Here is a 26,455-nt window from a genome sequence, read left to right as displayed (position 1 = left end):
TCATGTCCGGTGCACACACACGCACGCGAACAGGACACGGCCTTCCCATGAATGTGCACGAACATGCAATAAGCTTTCACGGCATGCAAAACAAGAACTGCGACAACTGAGCGTTCCTTCGCACGCTGCGGTGTTTGAAATTCAAATTTTATTACTAAAAATGTCCTTTAACAAATAACAGGAGACAAGCAACAAAAGGGCATAGACACACTGTACATTCCCCTTTGTGAGAATCAGGACTGTTCTCTCCAGCAGATGTAACAAAAAAAAAAGGAATGAGATGATGGTAACAAACACCGTAACAGACACCTTCTACTAACTGTTACAAACCTGAAAAAAAAAAAGTGTTCTTGGAAGGAGAATGAAAGTGAGAGGTAGAGGAGGTTTAAATACACAAAGGAACATCGGATCTGATTTGAACGACAGTGCATGGAGAGTGGACAACGTGGACATTTCACAAAATAAAATATGCTCAAAAAAAAAAAGTAACAGAAACATAAATATAACAGGAAAGAACATATTTTTGTGATGCAAAACCTGGAATGTTGTCCGTTAAGTGCGGGCGGGAATGACAATTGGACAGCGTTTGGTTGCGAACTATCGACCATTAAAAACGGTTAAAAAATGCTGGTGGTATGAGATTAGTTGATTGATTGACTCAGCTTTACCCTGCGATTACATCTCTCAGTTAATGGTACTGCAACGATTTACAAATGGCTAATGTCTTACGTGAGTCTGTTTCAATTTATTTACATATTCACTCTAGTATATATAGTCGAAACATTGATTGTTCTGTTGATTTCAGTTTAGTCAGCTGGTGTATTCGATCAGCATTTCTGCAGTTCGTCTGGGGCTGGTTTCACAGAGATGTTTTAGGCTGTTGTCTAATGGTAGGCCAGTCTTAGTTTTAATGCTAGATTAACTTTAATGTGAGTTAAACTGGTTTTCTAGAAGCCTAAGAAGTCAACCAAACCTCGAGATGAATGCTTTCATGCTGACCAATGGTATCAAATGACAAGAAAAAAGTAAACATAGCTCATAATTTGTGGTTTTGTCCTGATTGTAGAGAGGTTTTTGGAAAAGTACAGAAGTGATGGCATCAGTCAGTTATTTTCATGTGTCGAAGGAAACACAAAGGGTTCCGACATGGAGTAGTTACGCTAAGGTCCTCATAGGCAAGTCTCGCCCCTCGCTGGCAGCCATCTTGGTAAAAGGAAAAGGTTGCTATCTGAATTAATGTAAAGACAACTTAACTGCAATTTCAAATGATGAACAAACTTCTTGTATAAAATCACCAGCCACATGATTAAAAAAACACTGTAAAGTTTAGTTACTTTACTGCAAGATAAGGTTAAGAAAGCAATTCTTTCTTCTTCTACACATGTACACAGTTTTACGGCGTTGTTCTTGTGCTACACAACAACCAGACTGGCTGGATGTTTTCCAGTTTGTTACAAAGCAGAGTATTGTTTTGTTTTTTTTGTTTTTTAAGGAAGATGCAAGACGTGTCATGTAACCACCATCTTTGCCGTTACAAAATTCCCCCACCAATTTCTATTCAGGGTTCCTTAAGTGGCGAGTCTCTCATGTCTTTGGTTTGCATGACTAAATGAAACTGGGTTGAACCTCACAAACCAGTTCCTATGTAGAGATTAGCTGTTACTAAATATTCAGCAGCAACTGTGCAGATGATTCCAGCATCTGAAAAAGCTAAGTTGCTAATAAATGACCCATTTAGTGAGAAGTAAAAGATATACCAGGGTCAATATGTCGGACCAGACACCTAATACGTGCTTTTTAATGATGTGAGTCCTAAAGATTAAAATTACATTCACAAAAATAACATATTTTAACTTAAAAAACATTTTTCCACTATTGTTTGACTACATGAGTAAATAATGTCAGGTTAGCTACTGAGCCCTGTCACATTAGACGCCCACTTTTGGGGGAAATTAGGTTTTTTTTTTTACATTATGAACAAGAAAGGAACTGATTCTGTTTGAATTTTCCTCTGCATAATACGTTTCAGTGTGCCTGAATCACTGCACTATTACGACCTACCATTGTGTGGCGCAGAGTAGTTTGACAGCATTTGAGCAGAGTACGAGGTGAGCTGGTGTGCTTGAGCTGCAGAAAAGGGCAGGGACTTCATCGATCTACACGTTGATAAATGGGCGGCGGTGTAGAGCTACATTTGAACCATTTTAAGGCAGGAAGGGTTTATTGAAATGGAGTGAAAATATGTAACCCTTATGAAAAGAGATGAGTGACTGGGGAAGGACTTTAAAATCAGCACCGTGAGTCTGTGCTAGTCGAGGTTATTATATTGTTGTTCACTTCTTAAGCTTTCTTCGCTAAATTCTACAAGAAGGCTGCTAAACAGCTGAGCGGTTGATACAGCTGGTCAATCAGACAGTTTATTGTTATGTTTGGGAAAAAACTCTCAATTTACCCATAAATCATATCAAATCAGCTTCCAACAGCTAGACATCATCATACGACAGATGAATTTAGGTGTTCAATCATTATTTTCTTCTAACCTATCGGCCAAAGTGTATCGTTGTGAAACCAGCCCCTGATGTGGTGATGCATAGGCCACAGCAGATTATGAACAGATCTGTTCAAAAACAAAGTTAACGTCATGGATTTTCACATTAGGCTACACAGAATCGACCACCCGACAATCTACGAGCTGACAAGGCCCAACGACCCCTCAAACATCCCGGGAGAAATGATCAGTTTATTGCTTTGATCGACAATCATTTGCGAAACCGTGCACCAGATTTATTTTTTTTTTTTGGACACATAGGACGAATAATTTGGTTCACCATCTCAAACCATCCACTCCAGCCTCTGGGAATGTATTTCATCTGCTCAGCTTCTAAACTGCTGTTGTTCTGTCCAACATGATCTAAGTGGAAAAACACGTACCCACAAACAAGAAGCTTTCAGATCACAGCCCCATAAAAAAACCGGCAAAATAAAAAAACCCAACCACAGTTCACCCTCCCTCTACACAGAACAGCCACTGCTTCTTTAAAAATGTGCATAAACGTCAGCACGGAGTAGCAGTTTAGACACAAACCATCTTGCACAGTTTAATCGATATAATTGCAAAGTGCTTAATTGTTGTTAAAAAAAAAAAAAAGAAGAAGAAATTGCATGATTGTTTTGAATATCTGCATCCTAAGACGTCTCTTTTATGATTCTGCTTTCTACCTCCAACATTTGTGCTCTGTTTGGTAGAAAGTCCAGTCTCACTTCTGTGTCGCTTATGGGACCAGACCAGTTGTAGAGGAAGTAAAACAGAGGTGTGTGTGTGTGTGTGTGTGTGTGTGTGTGCTGTTTGACATGGGATGGAAAGTTAAGTGTATTGTATTGTATATCATGCATGCATTTTTATATTACTTGAGCTATATGTAGGTACAAACATAACAGTCTGCGTGTGCTTTGTGCGCTGTTAGCAGTCGTCATCCTCAAAGTGTGTTTTCTGCAGAACCTTTACGTGACGCTCGTAGATCTTGAGGGCGGGGCCGAGCCTGATGGACAGGCCGGTCAGAACATCGTTACGCTGCATGAGGAGGAGAGACTTTCCGTCGATTTCCTAAATGAGGAGAGCAAAGCAACGCATGGAGGTACATGCAGGTTACAAGTGTTAAAAGTTTGAAGTGAGCTATGGCGCTCCCTAGTGGCTGTCAAAGCAGATTACAGGCTCACCTGGGTCCTGAAGGCAGCAGCCTGCTCAGGGAAACCGGCCGCTGTGAAATAACTGACCACATCGGACACTGTCCAGTCCACCGGGCTCCCACTGGCCCCCTCGGACTTTATGAGCCTGGAAAGAAAAACAGCTGCTGAACTCTGGGGCTGACATAAAAACCACAAGAGAGGCTGAAGTAGTAAACTTTTACAGGTAGGACAGGGTAAACTCCTGCTTCCTGTGCATTTATTTGCTATGTTTTGGTAACAAATATGGTTTCACTGAAGGATAAAATAAACTTTGAACTTGAGACTGCAGAAGAATTTTATGTCCTGATTAATGTTGAATGACCAACCTTTGTCTCACTTTATCTTAAGGGGATGATACAATCAGGAAGAAAGGTTGTATTGGAACACACGTATGCCCAATAAGTGATTAGGTAGCTGAGGGTGATTAATTCAGACATTCAGATGGAAATTAGGCCCCCTGTGCAGTCAAAGCATATTTTTTTTTCTCTGTCTGTTCTCAGCTCTGTACCTCAGCACGTTGGAGTTAAAATGAAATATACTGGCTGAACATCGTCCTCCAAAAAATGTACAGTACAGGAGGACAGTGAGCCGTAACCGTGCAAACAGCTACAGCTGGCTGTTCTTGACACATCAGCCATCTGATGTAGGAGTTTGATCTTTTGAAAATCACACTGTAGTCAAAACGAAGCCACCGAAACAAGCAAGAAGTAAATATGCCTGCATTATCTGCTCAGCCGAAAAAAGGTGATTGGCTGTAATCTCTCGACCCTCCAGGACCCTAATGCCTACTGGGGAGATTGTGGCCGACCCCTCCCAGGCAGTGGACCTCTTTAACTCACAGCTTTTAAATAGGATTATTGTTATCGTATTGCACATTTCAATTTGTTTACATTGCATACTACCTTGCACAGGCGATTCATTTGCACCATCCTGCACACTGGAGGGATTTGTAGGATATTTTCTGATTCATAATCCCTGGATTACACTTGCTGTTAATTTGACTTGTAACACTTTGTGTCTATCTATCTATCTATACTTTTTATTGTTATGCACTAAAACCCCAAGTCAAATTCATTGCATGTGAAAACCCATGTGGCAATAAAACGGTTTCTGATTCCGAATTGGTCCAGCGGAGCATCACCAAAGGAAAGCACAAAGCATCTGTTGATATCCATACATCATAAACATCAGCCAATCATCAATTACAACCAAAGATGAAAAACAATGACTGTTTGTGTCATCATTTGGCCTCTCGTTGCTTCAGACAGATGTCCCTGAGGCCACTAAACTTAGCAGGACTGCAGTGAGGAGGCTGCTGTTGCGAGGCTGGATGCAATGTAACTGCAGATGTGATAAAACAGGGAATTAAGTGTACAGTGTCTTTCTTCTTCATCGTAAGAGCTGCAGGAATTTTAAAATGATTGTTTGATATGTGTAAAAAAACAAACAACTTATGTTCAACATTAGCTACATTTAGCACAGAAAAATAGCACTTAGATTAGTAGTAGAGTTTTCATTTCCGCATCACCCACATCTCTACAGTACTCACCCTCCGCCGCTAACACTAATCCCTCGTTCTTCAGACAGGACGGAGTCTCTCGGGGAGGCAGTGGGTGTCAGCAGACATGACGACACACCGACCTCTGTCTTACACTCCAAGCCTACGTGGGAAAAATTAAGCTGGCATTGGTGCTACACAACTACACATGCACAAATACAATAATATGTAATCAGTAAAGCCAAACTCACTGTTAAAGCCTGGGGAGGTATGGTTTGTCCCGTCAGGCTGCGTCCGATTCTGTGTGTGGATAAAAAAAAAAAAAAAAGAAAGCGACAGGGTCAAGCAAAATACAAACAACCAAGAGTCAGGGTGAAACGACCTCAACCTAAAGTGAAGGACAAGAGGAGCTTTGCTGCGACAAGATGCATCATGACAAATCGGCAGCGGGACATTAAGACCATCTGCTGTGGGAGAGTAAATGATGATGTGCAAGGTATCAAGTGGTGGACTGGTGGGGGAGCGAAGTTTGACAAAGCTGATGAGTCATCCCAGAGGAGAGCAGTCGGTTTTAAACAGCCGCTAACTTCTGTAACTTAATGGGATTTTTCTGCCTGGCCTTTTGGGGAAGATAGAACAGGACTCCTGGAGATAAATTACCGTCTACCACCGCGGTGACAAGGAAAATTTGAACCACTTGTCATTTTAAACAAGAAAAATCTGTAGCTGTCTTTGAAATAACTCCCTTGTTGACTTATTCATCACATCATACATAATGAACACTCAGGAGCAGATAAAGGTGACCGAAGCCATGTCATCCCAAGCTCCATATACAAAACCATAAACACTAATGTACTTTTATTTTTTGTGTTATTCAAACAACATACAAGAGAAGTGAGTGCATCCCTGTGCAATGACAAATTATTCAAAACTCTGTCACCCTGAGTTGACAAGTAGGGTATTTCTTTTTATGAACACTCAAAAACTAATACTTCAGAAAGAGTATGTTGAACATACAGGCCCCAAAGTAGAAATCCATTGCAACAAAAGTGAATACACTTATGATCACCGACACACAAGTTAGCAATCATTGAAAGCAAACTGAGTACACCAGTGATTTCCAACGATCCTAACAGCATGAACAAAGTTATAAAATGACCTGGAAATGCCAGAACTTTCTCAGTTTTGGACCTATGGGCATGTCTGCATCATGGCTCCACATGGAAAAGAACTGCCAGAAGAACTAAACAATCAGAACGTGAGACTTCACAAAGGTGGAGAGGGCTGCATTAAAACCCAGCTAAAAAACAGTCCAAACACTATTGCAGCAGTAATCAGGAGGTACAGAATGAGCTATAGGACCACTAATCAGAGCTGCAGAGACTGCCCCCCCCCCCTAATATGACGGCAAAAAAAGTATGCTTGTTGCACAGTCTAGCTCTGAAAAAGAGATGGGCAAATGATTAAGCTTCAGAACAGGGGTCATTAATAGAGTTTCTGTGAAAACTTCCAAAAGTCAACCACTATGGATGGCATCCAACATCCTTGCTTGCTGTTCTGTGCAAAACTGCAAGATTTAAATTTGCCGAAGGACATGAAAGAAATATGAGACCACAATAAGTGTTTTTGGCTCAGATATGGTCCAGCCTGCTTATCGTGACCTTATTCAGAACCACCACAGTGAATGTATCGTCCTGACAGTGAAGCACAGAGCTGGGAGTGTGATAACATGGGCCTGCATGAGTGCAAAAGTAGAAGGAGAGCTGACACTTATAAATGGCACCATGGATGCCATTTCATACCAATACACCAAAATATTTAATAAAAATAACTCCCAGTCTGCAGAGGCTTGGCAGAAAAGCCATATTCCAGCATAAAAACGATCCAAAGCGCACTGCCAAAGTCACACAAGAGTTAATAAAAAAGAAATAAGTGAAGACTAAGACTTGGCTTAGTGTGTCGCCTGACTTTAATCCAATAGAACCTTTGGGGAATTTTAAAGATAAAGATAGAGCAACACAACCCCTTCAACAGAAAGCAGCTAAAATAAAATTTCTCTGAATAACGACAGAACATTTTCAGGTATCCTTCACGACGAGGAGGTTTGAGTCAGTCATCAAAAATAAACGTGGATGGACAAAGCATTCATTAAATAATAGATCTGAATTAGTAATGTATTGATTTTGGTTGCAATTACTGTAAGGTAATACATTTTGAATTATTCACATTTGGGTGATATTACAGAGACGTGCACTCACTTCTGTTGCATACTGTATGTTGTCTATAATGTACTGCCATGTGCTCTAGATACTCAACAGTTTACTTTGTAGTGAAGAGTAAATACACATTTTGGACACTTGGGAATTGATTCCTAATCAGCAAAGTGACAATTCCTAAGTCATTTCTTATTCATTTAATATTTAATGAAATGCTGTGTACACTACTAGAGGCAGTGTTCAGTGCAGCATCTCAGCCTGTCTGAGAAATAGCACTGACCTTAAGTCCTACATTCACTGTCGTCATGATATGAACAGGTGCAACATGCACACTGCAAAAGACTGCATTGAATATGGTGATTAATGAAAATCATTTTGTTCACATGCATCATGTATTCACACTCAGCATGTGAACACTTGACCTATCAGGTGGGTCATGGACAAGCAGATCCGCCCCAGCGAGCTGTCAGCTACCCTCAGATTAACTGGTTTCTATTTGGCAGCTGTTATCATACAGTATACAGAGATTAGTTAAATCATTTCTTACGTAACACGATAATGTGAATGCTTTACATCCTAAATGCATTTAACTCTCATACAGAAATACATTCTGTACCACAAAACAATACACAAAAGGCATCATGTACCACGTGTACCTCAGAGATGTTCGTGGTCGACTGATATGGTTCTTTCAACGCGGATGATCGCGTTTATTTTTAGCAACCAGACAACAGAACCTATATAAGCAGATTTATCAAAATCTTTGTGTCAAAATCTGTGTTTAAATGTACTTATTTATGTTTTACACGTGTTTAATTCAATTCAACTTTTTAAATTACTTCATCTGAAAACAATGCCAATAATCAGAGAAATGCCAAATATCAGATCTGATAATTGATTGACCTCCATATGAAATTCACATTTTCAGTCAGCAAAAGCAGCTAATTATCTCCCCTGTCAGTCCTTTTAATTCTTAAATAGTCTACATTTTGAAAACACCATTCTACATGATTGTTATACCTAAATATCAATTCTCATTCTAATGATGAATAAATAAAACATATAAGCGAGTGGGGGAAACTCATACATTCTAAAATGTAGCACAGAGAATATATAACACACATTCAAATCTAATAAGTCTTTTCTTCAATTGAGAGTTTTCATTTTTTCTGTGTTTATTTTGGAATAAATGCTCAAATTAACCTATCTAATTATGTTGTAAACTATTTTCTTTTTTAAAAAGCTCCTCTAATCATCTCAACACTGAAGATACAGTTTTCCCCTGTGGTTATCTCACTTCAAACATTCATTCGCCATCTTGCGGTTATAAATTCTGTTTAAATTTTGCATATCAGTGAGGTTGAGAAGTGATAACAGTGTTTGCTCTCGTGACGGGGAAACAGTGAAGCCACTCTGGACGTGGATCAGCCACGTGGTTGGAAATATGATGATACCGAAAGTGTCATATTTTTCATTTACTGTTTAGAATTTCAAACTGTGTTAAAGCCGATGATGCACCTTTTGTTATAAACTTCAGCTCAGTTTTCAACAAAATGTAATTTCTTCATATTTATGTTATTTTGTTCTTCGCAAAAGTGTTTGATAGCAACAGTCAGTGGGAATGTTTTTTGCAGATTTTAACATTAACAATAAGTTGCAGTGTTACTAGGGATGAATGATGTTATCAACATGGGCGCATAACCAGTCCAAAAGGAACAATGGCGAATAGTTAATGTCTGTCAGGTCAAAACTATACAGTTTAGTTTAAAAATGTTACATAAAACTAAATATATTGTGTTCTATGTGTAAGATGAAGAAGTTCTGCCAAGTGGCTACACTTAGAGACAGACAACCAAGCACACTCACCTTCACACCTATGGACAATTTAGAATCACCAATTAACCACAATTGGACCTTGTGGGAGGAACCCGGAGAAAACACACGCTGCACGGGGAGAACACACAGGTGTCCTCACCGGGACGCGAACCGGCGACTTTCTTGCTGCGAGGCAATAGTGCTAACCACCGAGCCACCTTGCAGCCCGCCAAGTGAACATATGTGTGTGTGTGTATATATATATATTTGAAAAGCCTTTTATTGTAAGTTTGCTTCTGCCAGAGGGTCATAAGAGTAGTTCAAATAATTTCCATTCTATTTATTTAATTGTATACTACTACACATATATATATATATACATGTATATATAAATATATATGTGTGTTGGTATCAATGTCAGAAAAAGTTGACAATTATCACTGTGTTGACTGACTGCAAATTTACACAAATGCTAACATGTTTAATGCCTCAGTAATCCCGTATCATACTGTGACCCTGTTTGCCTGAGTCTTGGCCCAGCAGCCACTGGACAAACAGAGAAGGACATCAGGACACAGACAGACGCCTGAATCCTCTCTTCAGGGCTCCGCTGGCAAATTTGGTTACGATTCTGTGCTTTCCCTCTGCACCCATTACTCACTAATTCCTGCAGTCACTACTAACATGATTAAAGTCCCTTTCCAGTCATTGATTAAACCCCTATAAAGTCATCTGAGTCTCAAAAGTATCTATTTCGAAGTTTGTTTTTTTTTTTGCATGAAAACGATCCCTTAATGCCTTAAAATGGCTTAGAAGTCACTCTACACTGTTGCCTCCTTCAGAGAGAGCAGATCTATGAAGTCGCCGCCTCTTTCTCTGCCCACTGCCCTGCAGTTCAAGCACACCAGCTCACCTACAACACTGTAAAACTACTTTCTGCACCATAAATATTGCACGCCCTGTTTTTTTTTTCTGTACAAACCCTCTTTGCACGGTTCTTATTCATTCATATTTTCTTTTCTGTTACCTGTATGTATGAGCAGTTGTAAAGTAGAGAACTAAGAATTGCATTGCTCTGACTAGTTGGTATTACTGCATATAACAATAAAATCCTTGAATCCTTTGAATCCTGGCTTACAACATGTCAAATTGCACTATTGGAGTAATTCAGACATGCATGTTGGAACCAGATTCTGAATGAGGATAATGGTACAGAAGGTCCCACCTTGAAAGTTGACAGGATTGGTTTCTTGTGTTTGAAACGCTGGCTGTGTGTTTTTGAGACTGTCGTCAGTACACTGCAGCTTATAGGTGGAAATGCTCAGTCATGCTGCTTATTTCACTCCTGACGTGTCTTCCAGAAACACCATGTGGACATGTTCACATGTAAAAAACTTGATTTTCACTAAAGAGGGGCCTTTAACAGACTGCAGGAATTTTGATTTTCTCTTTACCCCATTAAAAATTTCACTTGTTGAAACTTTACTCGTGTTCCAGTCCCATTTTTGTCACTAACTATTAATAAAAAGGTACATAAGGGGCACTTTTAAGTTTAATACTCAGGGTTATTAGACTTTACTGACTTGCTCTGGGGGAAAACCATCATGCAGCTGTTAAAACTAACAAGACAGACGCTTGCACTCACTTCTGCCTCCACATGGAGCTGATCAGGGGCAGCAGCTTGGTCCTCCAGGCCGTTACACTGTGAGGCTCCCTGGACAGGTGGAGGCGTTTTGGGGAGGAAGTCGAGGCCAGTCACCCCTAAAAATGCAAAGCAACATAAAAAAAAAAAAAGAGAACCAGGCAGAATATAATGCTAACAGCAACATTTAAATGACAATAAAGTAGTAAAAATAGTGTTAAAATTCATAACAATTGCAAAGGCTGAAGTTAAAAACTAATAAAAGCAAGATTTAAACTTAGAATGACATCAGGAAATACAAAATGGATGGACTCAAGTGCGTAAATCAGGAGTAACTGGAAACTTATTAACAAAGGAGGACTAGCAGTAGCCTGGTGGTGATGATGATGATGATGATGATGATGATGATGATGATAGCAGCAGCATTTTAAATAAGCTTTACAGACACACCTTTGCCACCCTGCTGCTGCTGAGGGCTCCTCTCCAGCTTTGATGCTGCCTGGATCTCAGCATCTTCTGTGGTTTTCTCAATGAGCCCTGGTTCGGTTGTCATAGCTACCGGGGATGGTCCTCCCTCCTCATCAGAACTCCGGGGATCATCCTCCACCTCCTCCTCTTCCATCTCTTCCTCGTTCTCTCGCCGCTCCTCTTTTCCACCGGCTGCTTCCTTCGGCTCATTCTCCCGGAGAGAAGACGGCGAAGGCGGCTGAAAAAAAACGACACATAAAGTTGAGGAGATCAAGCACAAGTTCACATTCGGGAGTTTGGGAGGGGTGGGTTGTGATATGAGGTTTAAACAGCACATCAGGTCGGCTGCAACTCCCTTCTTCCACTTGGAGAGGGGAGAATGTCAGAATAGCCGCCTACTGTACTCAAGTTTGCGCCCACAGGGGAGGAGGAGGAGGAGGACGAGGAGGAGGAGAGTGCGCCGTCAGGAGCGATAGTCTACAAAGGATTTAATGAGGCACGAAACGGGAGGGACGCGGGGAGAGGAGAAACCAAACTACGGAGCCTCGGAAATGTATTACACACAGACAAACATGATGCGAGGCTGTTCTCTTTTTATTTCATTTTTTTTGTGTGTGTGTGTGTGTGTGGAGGGGGCTGTGTCCTCCTCCGGCCCTGCGCTCACAGGAGCGCGGCGGCGGCACGTCTCAAGTTTAGACAGACACCGCCTACTGCGCGCAAGCAGGCCCAGACACTCCGGTCTCGCTAAAGTTCCCCGAGAACCGAATCAGATGTTATTGACTCCGAAACAGTGATGTGGCGACGGAATCGGGAGGCGCTCGTGCTCGCGCCATGCAGAGACGCTCTTTATGGTGCGCGCACCCGAGGAGCCGGGGGAAGCCGCTCCGTGAAACCCGCACCTTTTGTGCAGGAAGCCGAGCTGCACAACGCACAGACACACACACACACACACATACACACACACACATCTGCCACAGAGGACAAATACAAGCACACAGCCGCATCAATTTACTGCGAAACAACATGAAATCTCCCCACCAATGTGCGGAAATCCTCCCCTCAAACACTTTTGCACATAAAAAAATCGAGGTTTAGGGAAGAGAAAGACAGATTTGGCGACGGAAGCCGAGCGCGTCCCGGTGCTGTACGTTTAAACCGGTGATCATTAATTTATCAGCAAAGCCATCAAGCTGCTGGCTGTGTCCTGCACAAGGCGGGACGTGTTGGAAATATTAAGTTAGCATTGCCCACCTTTTTCACTGTGTGTTTGTCCTGCAGTGCGCTCCTCGCAAGTCTGTCAGCGGACGCATTCTTCGGCTCCTCCACCACCATCCCCCTCAGAGGGAGAGTGATGTTCCCGCAGCGGGTCCTGCGCAGCCGGCCCCTCGCCACCTCTCTCTCCATGACCACTTTGACTTTGCCTCGGGTCAGCTTCTCCTCAGACAGCCGCTCCTGGCTGCTCAGATAACCCAGGATCTCCTTCAGCCCGAGCGGCTTCATGTGGCCTCTGGTCGCGGCGGCGGCGGCGGCGGCTGCGGAGCCCCCTCGGAGGCTCCTCTCGGACAGGCTGCGAACAGAAGCCACCAATCTGTCGCCCAGGTCGGAGTTGGCGTGGTTCCCCGCGGTTTTGGTGCCCCCTCCCGCAAGCTTAAGTTTGGGCTTGAGCGGCACAGTCTGCTTCTGTCTGTGGTGCTGCTGGAGGCTGTTGACGCTCCCGGAGCAAGTTTTGCTCTGGCTGTCAGCTCCGGACACACCGGGCTCCTTCCCCGCGCCAACTGCGTCGCCTCCGCTCGCCGCTGTCCTGCCGGCATCCCCTCCGTTGTGTGCGCCTGTTCCGTGGCCGAAACCGGGCGACGGGCTTTCCCCCGCTAATCCCTTGTCTCTCGGTGCACTTGCTTTCTCCTCTTTACAGCCGCTCCCGACAGCGCAGCCCGTTGTTGCGCCACAACCGTTTCCGCTACTCGGGCTGGAGGCAGGCTTGAGCTTCTTGCCGGTGGGGCTGGCTGATGTTTGAGTGCGGGGATCTGGGCTGGGCTCAGAGTCCTCCTCTCCCTCCTCCTGGTCGGTGAAGCTGTGCGCACTGTCGCCGTTGTTGTTCCCAGGATCGTGTTTGGTCCGCTCCCTCGCTGCCTCCGCGCCGCCGCCGCCGCCGCTGCTGCTGCCAGCGGCCGTAAACTCACTCTTCTTTCGGCTTTTCCTCTGCACCTTCGCCGCGTTCCGGTACGATATGGAGCCCTTGTAGCTAACTTTGAGCACCGTCTGCTCTTGGATCAGTTTTTCCAGTTCTGTCCTGGTTCGGTCCGGGTCTGACCCGTGTCGTCTCCGGACCATTCGACAGATCCTCTCCAAATCCGGACGAGCTTTCCTCGAGCGGAGAGAGTCGATTGTTTCCAGGATCCACTCTCGGTACTTATTGGGTTCGGACATCTTCTCCTACTGATGGAGTGCGTCTTTTTTTTCTTCCCTCTCCTGCCCCCCTTGTTTGTTTCACAAGTGACGCTGTGTCAAAGCTGGGAAGCCAAAGTGCGATCCCCGGCTGGAGAATGAGGACGGAAGCCTGGCTGGTACGCTTGCGTTCGTTGGCCACATTGTGCGCTTAAGGTGGACCGAAGATGGCGCCTCGGTCTCCGCCACAGACGCAAATTGCATTTAAGGTGGAATTGACTCGCCTTTTGGAGCCTCAGAGCTACGTTTCTTTGTTCGCAGTCTTAATCTGATCAGCGCACGGTTTGTTAACAGCCGATTCGATCTGAGCACAAAGACGCAGCGGTGCGCACTCCGAGTTGTTGGGTGTTGTTGGTTTTGAGCGTTATGGCGAAATCAGATTGCGCCGGGCGGTCAACAGATGGGTGGCTCCATTCCGCATCAGGCGGCAGAGATTGATGCCTTGACCTTAAGGCTTAAAAAAAAATAAATAAATCGAGAACATGTTAAAACACCTCATCATTTATTCACTTTTCCATAAACGCAGAAAGGACACACGAGTTCAGTAGAATTTTACAAGTAAAACTTTATTGGAATGATACTCATGTTGCAAAATATTACACTTCGTGTTTTGTTTTTTTTTAATGTCACTGTTCCCGTGACTTTAGACGCTTCCCTTTGCAGTGTGTGTGTGTGTGTGTGTGTGTGTGTGTGTGTGGCAGGGGTTAACATGGTTTACATTGGGGTCTCGTTTCCCTAAAAAGTGCGACAGTATGTACCAGCATTGTGCCTGCATTGAGAGGAAGTTGTATCACTGCAAAAAACATCGAGGAGACACATAATAATATTGTTTCATAACTTCAAACATTTTTGTCCATGATGATATAGTTCAACATTAAACCTGACATGGAGGAAATACAGCGAATGTGAATTCTCAACAAGTGATGTAAACAATATAGTAATCAGAATCAGAATCATAATAATAAACGTTTGTAAATTAGTCCATAACAACCCAATAAGCCAGCTGATGACTACAAGTAGACATGCAGCCTCTTGCCACCTTTTTATCTTCCTATATGATTTTCAGATTCATCGATACAAAGTCGAGTTTTCCACCTTTCTAAGTTAGAAAGACGTGGAAAAACTGCTTGGTGTTCCTCAGAGCTCCAGTAGAAGGTACTTGTCTTTTTTGGTTCTTGAAGAAAGAAAGAACCAGTGAAGCCTCTTGGATGAGAGGTGAAAGGACTTCAAGAACCAAAAAAAACAAACAAAAAAAATCAGAAGTCCAGTTATGTTCTACTGAAGCTCTGAGGAAAACAATGACCTGGATGACTGAGAATCTACACAGACGTGGCTCAGTATGAGCACTGAATGTGAAGAACAAGGGGGACAGGTTGGACCGCTTTGGTCCCCAGTCGGTTGCACTGCATGATTTTCTTCGAGAAGCCAAAGGTTTACTGTGGCAGAAGGTTTGTGACGACTGTAACCGTGTTTGAGAATATGCAACACTGATGCACAATGTCAAGTCACAATGAGGGTCTTCTTCTTCTGTCATAGAGGGGTCCCATTACTCAACAACAACTGTGCTGTTTGATACAGAGTTTATAAGATGGGTCATTTTATTCTGGAAACTAGCCTTCGAGGCTAACTGGCCCTTTTACAGTTTGGTTTGTGTTGATCAGGGAGCACTGGTCCTGCTAATAAACTAATAGAAAGAATACCACACCACTTGTGCATCTAAGACAGGCCTTCCTTAAAGAGTCTACATTTTCAACAGACGGCCTGCATTAAAAACTGTCCGCAGCTAGTTAGAATGTGGGCGATGCAGGATTCTGTATCTTTCGAGCTTGACCCACACAAGGCACTAATAGTCAGGATATCTCGGCCAGTGTTGCAAGTCAAAGTGTAATACAGAATCCTTGGAGTGGCGCTTTCAGACCTTCATCACCTCAGCTGGTACTGTGCTTCCGCGGTGCAAATTCCTAAATTAATACTCTAATTAAACCACATTACCGCACTGTAAATCTGGGGCCATGTACAGAGAGCGGGAACGGAGTTTTAATAGAGGCCCGAGGCCAATGTAGCAGGTAAATGGACATTAAGCCGCACTGGACTAAAAATAATCTGAAACAGCTCATCCTGCAAGTTCCTCGACATTGGGTCATTTGAAATATCATTCCATATCACGCATGACGCACAAACGATTACACATAACACATGTGTAATTCTGAGAAAAGGCTTGTGATACTTTTTTCTGTCACTGAACCATTTCAGACAGGAAGGAGAAGTGAATTAAAAATACCCAGAGTTTAAAATGATGAGGAGAAACTGAGGCGCCTGCATTAACCAAATCAGAATATCTTCATTACGGTGGCACGTTAAATACAGCTATAAAGAAGGCATTTTAATGTCTGGAACAGACATCTGTGTCACTTGGTTTTACTTTTTATAAATTCTGAAATGAACAAATCCTACAATGACCACCGCTTTGTGGACATTGTTGGAGTACTCTGCCATCACAGCTCAGCAACCAGAGGAGACACCGAACACCTGAAGTGCTATTTCTTTAAATCGGCAGGTTGTACATGGTGCACTGAGAACATTTTTGTCTCAATACTGGCTCTATTCACCTCCAGGTCTTCTATCTTTTACGAACTTGTTCAATGGAGTGCCAGTAATCTTTACGTCAACACACGGAAAAACTAAACAAAAACTGTGCATGTTTTAAAACACACAAATGTAACAGAGTTGCTGTAAGACCGTCTCATGGAGTCTAGCTTTGCAAATGATAAGATTAAGAAGTTGGGTGATGGAGGGGGGGCAGGTTTCTATAAAAGACCATAAAGCACACGATCCAGACCACAACCAGTGACTGGTCAAAGTGCTCTGTTGACCAGTTTGAGGTCATCTGCCTCAGGTGGTCTCTTTTAGTTGCAGGGCCAAATAGCTGATTCAAAAAGCGGAATCACCTTGACTAGTCAGTGAGCTCGAGTGAGCAGTGCTTCTATGAAAACAGTGTTGTCGAGTAGGAAAATCAAATCTTCTGGAAGGGCAAACTGTGGAAGACGCTAACCAAAATCCTAAATATTCCCTTTTTGTTCCTCTTAATTTTAACCAGAACTTTAAATTCCCAAATCTTTATCACAGATTTACCTGCTGATCCTTTATGTTGATAAAATGTCTATTAAGTGATATGTTCAAACCTGAGATACCATTATGTTATGGTGTTTCCTCACAACACCAATAAAACTGAGATAATTCCGTTCCCTTATTCATATTTTCTTTTTTTTTTGTTGTTGTTGTTGTTAGCGTGACATGATATCATTGGAGCCACTAGTATCTAATAACATTTAAAAATGGAGTACTGCAGATATGCACTAAGTCTGGCTATACCTAACGATGAAAAGAGCGATAGATGGAGTTACACAGTAAACGTAATTGACTTTTTTTTCCTTTAAGTGTCATCTGTCTCTGACTGAAATTTGAGTACACAACGCATCTGTTTTTCGTTTTTCTTTTGGCCCATAATGCCTTAAAGAATGTCATCTATGATATGAGAGAGCAAACATTTCGATATTGGAGGAAAAACTAAAATATAACTTAAGAAACTTTTGTGCGGACTGAGATCTAAACTTGTACAAGACTCATTGAGCTTCATGGAATGACTAACAGACCGGAGAGGATCAGATCAGATCGACAGAGTGACCGATCCCTCTACGCTGTGGCGCAAAAATGAATAAAAGATGAGTGAAACTAGAAAAGAAAAAGGGAAGATCTTGGGTGAAAAATGTGTAGAGGCAACTCTAAATTAGTGGGGTTCCCGACACCCATGAAGCACACCTTCATTATAAAGGGATCCATAAATAAGACAGAATAATAAATAAAATACAACAGAAACACAACAGAAAAGGCAACACTGCTGGTTATCAGTCTCCTTGCTCTTTTTCCCCTTCACTATCCCATTTCTCCTCTTTTTTTTTTTTTGTAGCTGGTGCTTGTGATTGGACAGGAGACAGTACTCTCTCCTTATGTCTCCCGCTTGACCAGCCTACCTTTGACTCTCCCTACTTCCTTCTTTCTTCCTCTCTCGCTCTCTAACTCTAGAACTCAGCAAACTCCTTGGCACATTTCTCAGTGAAGGAGATGCGGATCTCCTCCTCCTCGTAGTCGTCAAAGTTGCTGGTGTCGCCTGGTCCTTTGAACTTGGGGACAAAGGGAGCTTCCACCTAAAGACGAGTAAAGGCAACCATTAAAAGTTGAACCTAACAGAAGGAAGGTCACACATATAGCCAGTATACATACACACACACACACACACACACACCTTTTTCTGGTAGATGGCAATCCAGTCAGTTGTTGCAAACCACTTGTGTCCCTTAATGTCGTTGACTCCGTTCTTGAGGTTCCCGTAACGTTTTGTTAGATCCACCTGAAGATGAAACCAACGCATTTCTCTCACGTTTACATTCAAACAAAGTAAATGAAGCGTTCACATGACAACGCCTGAGGTGTTTGTTTTTACCTGTAACAGATTCCTCAGGAGGTCTTTCAGGTCTGAACTGAAGTGAGATGGGAAACGCACCTAAAGACAATAACAAGAAGATGAATGAATGCAGGTGGTTGCATTCTGTTTCATACATTCCTGCTCAAGGGCACTTTGGCAGCGGTAAAGAGGGAAAAAAAAGTTTACTACCCTTGGACAGATTTATCCTGCTTTAAGGATCTAAACAGCGACCAAACCTGGTTTTCTAATGTGAAGAGATTTTAAAATTCTGGCATCAGCACCAAGAGTGCGTTTGGAATAAATGTGATAAGAACTTATATTTTCTAAAAATGATAAGATGATAAAAAATATGACTGAACAACCTCTTGATCCAAAACTTTACAAGTAGAAAAATCTTTGGTGATACACATCAAGGCACAATAAAATGACCCTATAAAACAAAAACAAAAAAATACTAAATCACTGCTTATCATGCAAGACCTCCAGCAAGAACATGTGGATCATTGTGTGTGTCGTTGTGTGCACCCACGACTCACTGAAGAATCACTACAAAGTCTTTCCATACATCAAATAAGATTGCGAGTTAAAGAAAGCAAAGCATCCACTTGGCAGTTGTATTTCATTGTAAAGTCATATTTCTTCAATACTACAACAAAACTGAAATGAAAACTAACAAAACAAATCCAACAGACTGTGTGCTTGACTCAAAACTGAACCTTCAACCCAGAAAAAAAACTACATTTAAATAACCTCATGTAAAAATCAGTTGGGTTACCGGGGTTGGGTATTCTCACTTAAAGCACCAAAAGTTACAGTCGTTCAAGGAAACGGTCAAACTCACCTTCCCTGATACGATCTTTTCATAGATCTGAATGGGCTGATCAGCAAAGAACGGAGGATACCCTGCTGCCATCTCATAGACGAGCACACCCAGCGCCCACCAGTCTACCGCCTTGTTATACCCCTGATGGATGTGACGACATGTACGACGAGGGCGGAGGGAAAAAAGACAGTTATTAAAGACACAGTTTAAAATGCTTTTCGTTTCATTAAACTTTGTTTATTCTGCAGTTTAGCTACAAGTTAGTTCGCCAACATATCTTAAGATGAGAAAGGAAGATGTGAAAGTTGCATATAACATATCTCTGACAGTACAATTATTCATCGAAATATTTTTGTGTTTGTGCAAGTAGTTAACAACAACATGTGATTGCTTTTAGGCCATAATTGTAAATTTGACAGAGTGGGAGTGAGACGACTGCTGTGCGCGCTCTGTCGATACTCCTTTAACCCATATACCCAGAGAAGTCTGAAAGGCTGGAGCAATCAATATCCCTAAAACCATGACCTCCAGCTAACAATACTGTAAGCTCCTGATCTTTCTGTGTTAACTGCCTTGAGATGACATATATTAGAATTTAGCACAATGAAAATTAAATAGAACTGAATTATACAACGGGGGCTGCACGGTGGCTCGGTGGTTAGCACCGTCGCCTCGTTGCAAGAAGATCCCTGGTTCACGTCCCGGTTAGGACACCTGTGATCTTTCTGTGAGTTTGCATGTTCTCCCTGCGCAGCGTGGGTTCTCTGGCTTCCTCCCACAAGTCCAAAAACATGCTAAAGTTAACTGGTGATTCTAAATTGTTTGTCTCTAAGCATAGCATTGGATTTTTTATTTTTTTTTCAAGAGCAGAGCGCACATTTTTAACTAGATTGCAGTTGATCATGTTTATTATTTTATGGGAAACTAAATTCTGTAAAAGTGAAACAAAGTGACTTGAACCGATCGACCTGTTGACGTTGGCGCTTGTGCACATGGGTGGTAAAGGGTGCAGTGGGAGTGATAGGAATGGGAGATGTGGCACATGCCAACTATCTAAATATGCTAATTATCTAAATATCAACAGTCTTTCTCCTTGATATTCCATTTGTAAGTTTTAAATGAATGTTCTGAAGTTATTAAAGCAAAACAGTTAAAAAGCATTTTTGTAGAAAGTGTTATAATGTGTTTATACTTCTTTTGCAGCACTCATTTCACTTCAAATGGGTTAACACACTCATCTGACCAGTTTGGTATTCACACAGGTGTTAAGAGGCGAACAATGATGGCTCACCTTGCTGAGAATAATCTCTGGAGCCAGATATTCTGGGGTGCCACACAGTGTCCAGGTCCGGCCCTTTACACGTTTGGCAAAGCCAAAATCTGTGACCTGAGCGACGAGGACAAAGAGCAATAACAATGGGATGGTAAGTGAGAAAACCTACAAAAGGCCAATAAGTAGATATACACTTAGAATACTTTGCTAACCACAGGAAAGGTAGCAGGAAGGAGAGCCAGACGGCAGATAGACGTGGAGAGCAGAAGAAGAAGCACATTGGAGAAGCAAGGAAATGTGCCACCAGTTGTTCTTTCACAGTTCGCCACAAGAGGGTGGCAGAATCTGTACTAAAAGATGGCCATTCAGTTTGTGCAGATTGTTAATTCACTTCTATGTCTGTGTAACATCACAGAGTATGTGTTAGAGGAGGAAACACCTGTATATTGTTTGTATTTGTGGGATACCCATCTGTCTGAATATTTATATGTAGTCCAGAATGATCTGCTTCTATAGCCAACATCTCAGCTGTGATCATGGTGTGTTCACCAACTTCAACTTAGAGACACAGGAAGGCACAGGAAAGCAGGGACAACCAGCTTAGACGAGAGTGAACCAGTTATTATTATTATTATTATTTTTTATTTTTTTAATGTCTAGTTCAACTCATTTTACCACATAGCTGGAGGGGAAACGACATACTCAAACTGTCCCCTTTAGTCATCTAGTTCTCTGCAGAACTGTGCAATCGTTGTAGCTACTAAAAGACAGAGCTGAACCTGTTTTTAAAGCAATGGGCTATATGGTGAAGATGTGTTGTGCATGACTATGACTCTATACTGAGTGTTGAAACAACCAGTTGTGTTGATAGCTAAAATTACAAAAAACTCTACTGATGTTTAATTTTCTTCCAAGAATTTTTGATTTAAAACAGAACTTTAAACTGTTTGACCTGTTACTCTGCGTAAGTGACCAGACAGAACAGCTATGGCAGTACATCATAACAATGGCTTTAAAATCTCAGATCTAACACAACAGCTAACGCCATTTAAGTTACTACATGTTTAACTTGACAAGTACACGCTTCCTCAGGTGGGCGGATCCTACTCAGACTGAGCTAGCAGCGAACGCTACGGTAAATGGTCTGCACTTATATAGCGCTTTCCAATGTGTTTCTCATTCACACACATATTCGTACACCAATGGTGACAGAGCTGCCATGCAAGGTGCTGCCTGCCATTGGGAGCAACTTCGGGTTCAGTGTCTTGCCCAAGGACACTTTGACTGTGGAGGGGCGGGGGATCGAACCGCCAACTTTGCGATTGGAGGACACCTGCTCTACCACCTGAGCCACAGCATGCTTTACATTAAAGTTTCATCAGTGTAGTTTATGATGCTGCAGACTGCGCACAAAGACTACAACTGTGTGTTTGTGAAATGCTGCGGGTGTGATGCTGTGGTAATTTTATGCTATGTTGCATCAACACAAGCTAATGCCAACTACTGCACATCATTACTCTGATGTCCCAGCAAATACATATTCGAGCCACAACAGTTTGCTGATTAAATCAATTAGCTAATAGACAGAAAATTACTTGGATAATCTGTGTCATTTTTTTAGGCAAAAACAAAAGATCTGATTGCTTTTTAATTCTTGAAAATGAGAATTTCCTGTTTTTCTTTAAGCATTCTTGTGATTTTGCTATCTCTGGTTTTAGAAGAGAGAGAGAGAGAGCTGCGTCTGGGTAGAATACTTTTACAGCTACTGTTTGTAACTGTGCTAATATACACAGGCTGTAGAGAGACAGGTGTTTATGGCAGGGTTACCACGCACTGATGATTATTGTCATCGAACCTTTAAAAGCTGCCTCGTTACTCTCCACTTGAGGTCCCCAAAGAGCCCTCACGTGCATGTACTCAAAATTATTGAAAACAAAACAACAGCCATACTAGTGGCACTGTGAGGCTGTTCTTTGATCTAAAAGCTAATGTGAGCACACAAACATAAAGAACTCGGCCTATCCGCAACGAGCTGGAAATCTTGACATCCACTGAGACAACACAAGAGTGGCTGATTTTTGTTTTCAATTGAGGGCTCCTTTAATGTGCAATTTTTTTTTTTTTAAATCCCTGTGAACCCTAAAATCCACCCGTGAGTTTGAAAGGCATGTTATCTTCAAAAAAAAAAAAAAAGACAAAATGACCACAAAGTTTAAAAACACAAAGAATCATCAGATTTTCCACTTTCCAATGGTCCTTGAATGACTCAGAAAATACAGCCAAAGCTAAGTTTTAAAACATGTATTATTGAAAAAAATTGTCAAAAATGTTTGCTCCAACTGGAGTCCATAAAAAACAAAGAATTATGCGTGCATTGGTGCAACCATTAAACCATTAGTGACTTAGCGATGATCAACACTGAAGTGACAAGAATTCTGAGAGTGTTTGACTGAACTGCAGGCTGCATTTACACAGACCAGAGAGGATACATGGACTCCTGGAATGGGAACAAACAAAAAAAAAATGTAGCTCGCAAGTTGTAAAATATCTTCAGTATGCAGAGTTGCCAAACCTTTCTCCAGTAACAACTCTGGGCACTTGGAAATATGTTGAACAATGTTGATTAGATTTTTTTTATTTTTTTTCATTTTTGAAAAATAAATAATGAAATTGATTTAACTTTAACTTTTTCTTTTTCTGTGATTTACGGGCAATACAACTGTGTCATACTACACAGAAGACACATCAGTTCTCTCTCCTTCTAGCCACAGCACCATAGAGGTGCAGGGCTTTATATTGCAGTGAAAAATGAGGCCAAAGTGAGTAAAAATGGGACAGGAACAAAAAATGATCAGAAACGGCTTGAGGGTCAGAGGGTTAAATAAGTAAATTGTAGTTAGTTTCAACATCCTGAGTAGGTATTTTATGAGCATTTGTATATCACTGCGTCCTTGTGGTTATGTACCTGTATGTAGCCCTGTTGGTCTATGAGCAGGTTTTCAGGTTTCAGGTCTCTGTAGATCAGGTCCAAAGCATGCAGGTACTCAAAGGTCAGAACGATCTGAGCAGCGTAGAACCGAGCATGAGGCTCACTGTATACACACAAACACAGGGAGACAGAAGGAGAGCAGCTTAGTGGAGTGTACTGTAGACAACCGAGATGAACTGAGCTGAACAGAATATAGCAGAATACAAGAGAACAGAGTATACTTTGAAGGTCCTTTATTTACTTCTGTGGGCATCTACAAAATGTTTCTGGCTGTAGACCTTCCTGCATATAGACACTGACCTAAATCTGCCAATTCTTCGTAGATGGGAGAACATCTCTCCACCTGGTACATACTCCATCACCATGTAGAGGTTAGTGTTGTCCTGGAGAAGGGAGGCCACAGGTTAGTGACACATGTAAACACACTCAGGTAGGAACAAAATTCCAGTACAAACACACACACACACACGGGATGGGCAGCTAAATGACAAGGACAATTCTAGCAGTTAACAAAAGTTCCAATCTGACTGACTTTTTTCATCAGTTCACTGATCATCATAACAATTTTACAATAAAAGGTCTTGATAGAGTGTCTGTAAATTATACAGTGACTGAGGAATGTTATTTTCAACACCCGGTTTGTTAATTGTGCGTTCTTTAGATCATCTAATAGGGCTCGATAAACAACTCCAACCAGGCCGACTCGATTTTGTTTGTTGTTGACTCTTCCATCTGTCTGCAGGACGGCACACATGGACAGGAAAATTCTGTTAATTGGTTTATTCGAGGCGTCAAGGATATTCAATCCCTGGGCATCCAGGTGCATCTAAACAGCTTAACCTGAATAAGGCCTTAACTGGGGTATGGCCATCAGTTGGGTCAGTCTGTACAGATACAAACTGGGGTACAAGCGAGGACTGCTGCTCCTGTGACAGAAAAAAAGCTAACCTGGCTCTGTCTGGGCTTAAGGTAGTGTTACAGGAAGTGAAAAATAAAGATATGATCGTTAAATAGAGACATCAAGGCAACAGGAGTTACATAAATGTAAATGTTAACCAGAGATGGTGGTAAATGTCCATTAAAACAAACAGCGGGTCTGTTTTCTGTTTGTTTTACATACTTGTCAGTGATCTTTAATGATAAGCTGAGCAGACGTCACACCCAGTGACACATTTCATCCTGTTCACATTATATTTTAAATAATAAATATTGCAATCCTATCATATGCACATTATATGAGTGCACTAAACCTAAACACGTTTCCATTTAACTGCACCTACTGTGTATTTTTTTTGCGCTACCTTAAGTCACTAGATTTCTGTATATGTTCTGCAATGTGTAGATTAATAGCTGTTTTTAACGCACCAAATAAGCTACCTTTACAACAAGTCACCGTTTTCATAGACATACTTGTACATGCAATTTTTCTACTAGATTTTTATATTTGCACATTTCTTAATTTTTAAAGCATTTTGTCTGATTGTGTGAATGCCAGGTTTGCTGCTTAGCTTCATTGTGCACAAATTTTTAACCAACATTTTAGATTAACAATAGATCAAGTTCCATTTATGTATCAGTTCGGTAACATGAGGTGTTGCTTTTTGTGTCGACCCTGCGCATATTCATCACCAACTCTGCAGCTCTTCCCTCAGCTCCACGGCGCATTTTAGCCTCTTTTAGCTCATCGGCTTGGATGTACAGCCCACAGCTTTACTGTTTTGGCTCTTGTCAACGTTGCCTTTGAGTAGCAGCACACAGGAAGAGAGTTTGTAAATAATGCTACTGGATGCTACCAGCTCAGACCAAAGCTGGACTTACATTCATCAGATGGCTAGGAACACGACTCCAAATGAATGATAATGTTGCTCGGTGTCGGCTGGATTTATAAATAAGAAACTGCTCATTAACAAGTTCCGTAAATCAACTGTATAATGCGCTGGCTCTCACACTAACCAGCATTCTCAATTCTTCATGTTATATAGTAATAGACTGGATACCGAGGGGTCAGTACATATCGTAAGAATATGGATATTTTTTTTTACTTTGCTCTATCGCTAACTTTTAGTATGATTTATATGTTATCGTGTTTATATTTATATCATCAGTGGAGTGGAGGAGGTGGCAAGCAGTCTATTTGAATTTAACTCAGTTTAATTAAATTGTTTTGTAGCTAAAAGCAGCCTCTGTCTTTTGTTTTTTGCTTCGGCCTTACAGGTTTTTGTGCAGCGTTTGTGTGGCATCTAGAGAAACTAAATTGAAATAACAGTTTCACCCTAACATGAATGACTATGTAAACTCGCAGACAAATAGGAGTTATTGTTACATTCCAGCTGCCTCATCCATATGTCCTGTGGATGTAATTTTGCATGTCTCAGGGATATAATGTAAAAGCAGGGTGAGTCAGGAGGGCTCCATACAAAGAAATGATTTAATGGCTTATCTGTTAAAAAGGTGAAGGCGATTGTTAGTATGTAAAAAGAGTGACACATAACTGTCCACATAGCTTACACAGTGCAGCTCAAATGAATCACAGTGAACACAGATTGAGATATAATTTGAAAATTAACAACTTATGAGCGGTTTAATAAGTCACTCGTTTGAGGCACTCGTTTTGCTGAACAACAGTGAAGCAGTTTGTATTTCTGCACGCTCGTGATGGGAAGATACTTGCCATCAGACATCTGGGTGGGTGTACTGGAAGTAAAACACTTTTTTTTTTTTCAATGGACCACCTTTACAAACAAGTAAAAGAAACTCTAATAGCAGCTTAGAAGGTAGTTTGATGGATAAAGGTGTGAGTGGATGGGAGAAATGTAACCAGTTATCACACAGCCACACATAGGCTTGTATACACAGACACACACACACACACCTTCTAAAATAGTCCGTACCTTGAATGAGTACTCTAACCGCACAAGAAAAGGAAAGCTGACAGCCTGAAGAATCCTCTTCTCATTCAGAGTGTGCTCTATCTGCTTGAGCTTCACCACCTGAAAGGCCGAGAGAAACACAAAGCCAGGAGGAGAGGGAGAGAGAGAGAGAGAGAGAGAGAGAGAGAGAGAGAGAGAGAGAGAGAG

General features: G+C 41.7%; 2 protein-coding genes across 2 annotated transcripts in view; both read right to left on the bottom strand.

Moving 5' to 3' along the window:
• Nucleotides 1-113: 113 nt before the first annotated feature.
• samd1b (sterile alpha motif domain containing 1b) lies at nt 114-13,869 on the bottom strand. Its single transcript, XM_008304501.1, has 7 exons — nt 12,617-13,869; nt 11,348-11,603; nt 10,895-11,016; nt 5,476-5,524; nt 5,276-5,387; nt 3,718-3,832; nt 114-3,604 (listed from the first exon to the last, which is right to left on the bottom strand). Exons 1-7 carry the CDS (start codon nt 13,790-13,792, stop codon nt 3,461-3,463), a joined length of 1,974 nt encoding a protein of 657 aa, XP_008302723.1. The 5' UTR covers nt 13,793-13,869; the 3' UTR covers nt 114-3,460.
• Nucleotides 13,870-17,071: 3,202 nt separating this feature from the next.
• The window catches only part of prkacab (protein kinase, cAMP-dependent, catalytic, alpha, genome duplicate b), a 14,216-nt gene continuing 4,832 nt past the window's right edge, over nt 17,072-26,455 (bottom strand). Inside the window, exons 4-11 of the mRNA XM_008304500.1 lie at nt 26,270-26,368; nt 23,679-23,761; nt 23,355-23,481; nt 20,408-20,503; nt 19,135-19,257; nt 18,312-18,371; nt 18,114-18,218; nt 17,072-18,015 (exon numbers count right to left, since the gene is read on the bottom strand). Of these exons, the coding sequence (XP_008302722.1) occupies nt 17,890-18,015; nt 18,114-18,218; nt 18,312-18,371; nt 19,135-19,257; nt 20,408-20,503; nt 23,355-23,481; nt 23,679-23,761; nt 26,270-26,368 (819 nt within the window). The 3' untranslated portion in view covers nt 17,072-17,889. The remainder of the gene's footprint in view (nt 18,016-18,113; nt 18,219-18,311; nt 18,372-19,134; nt 19,258-20,407; nt 20,504-23,354; nt 23,482-23,678; nt 23,762-26,269; nt 26,369-26,455) is intronic.

Source organism: Stegastes partitus, unplaced genomic scaffold (assembly GCF_000690725.1).
Source record: "Stegastes partitus isolate 25-593 unplaced genomic scaffold, Stegastes_partitus-1.0.2 Scaffold2242, whole genome shotgun sequence".
NCBI lineage: Eukaryota > Metazoa > Chordata > Actinopteri > Pomacentridae > Stegastes > Stegastes partitus.
This window is presented reverse-complemented; position numbering and strand designations above follow the sequence as displayed.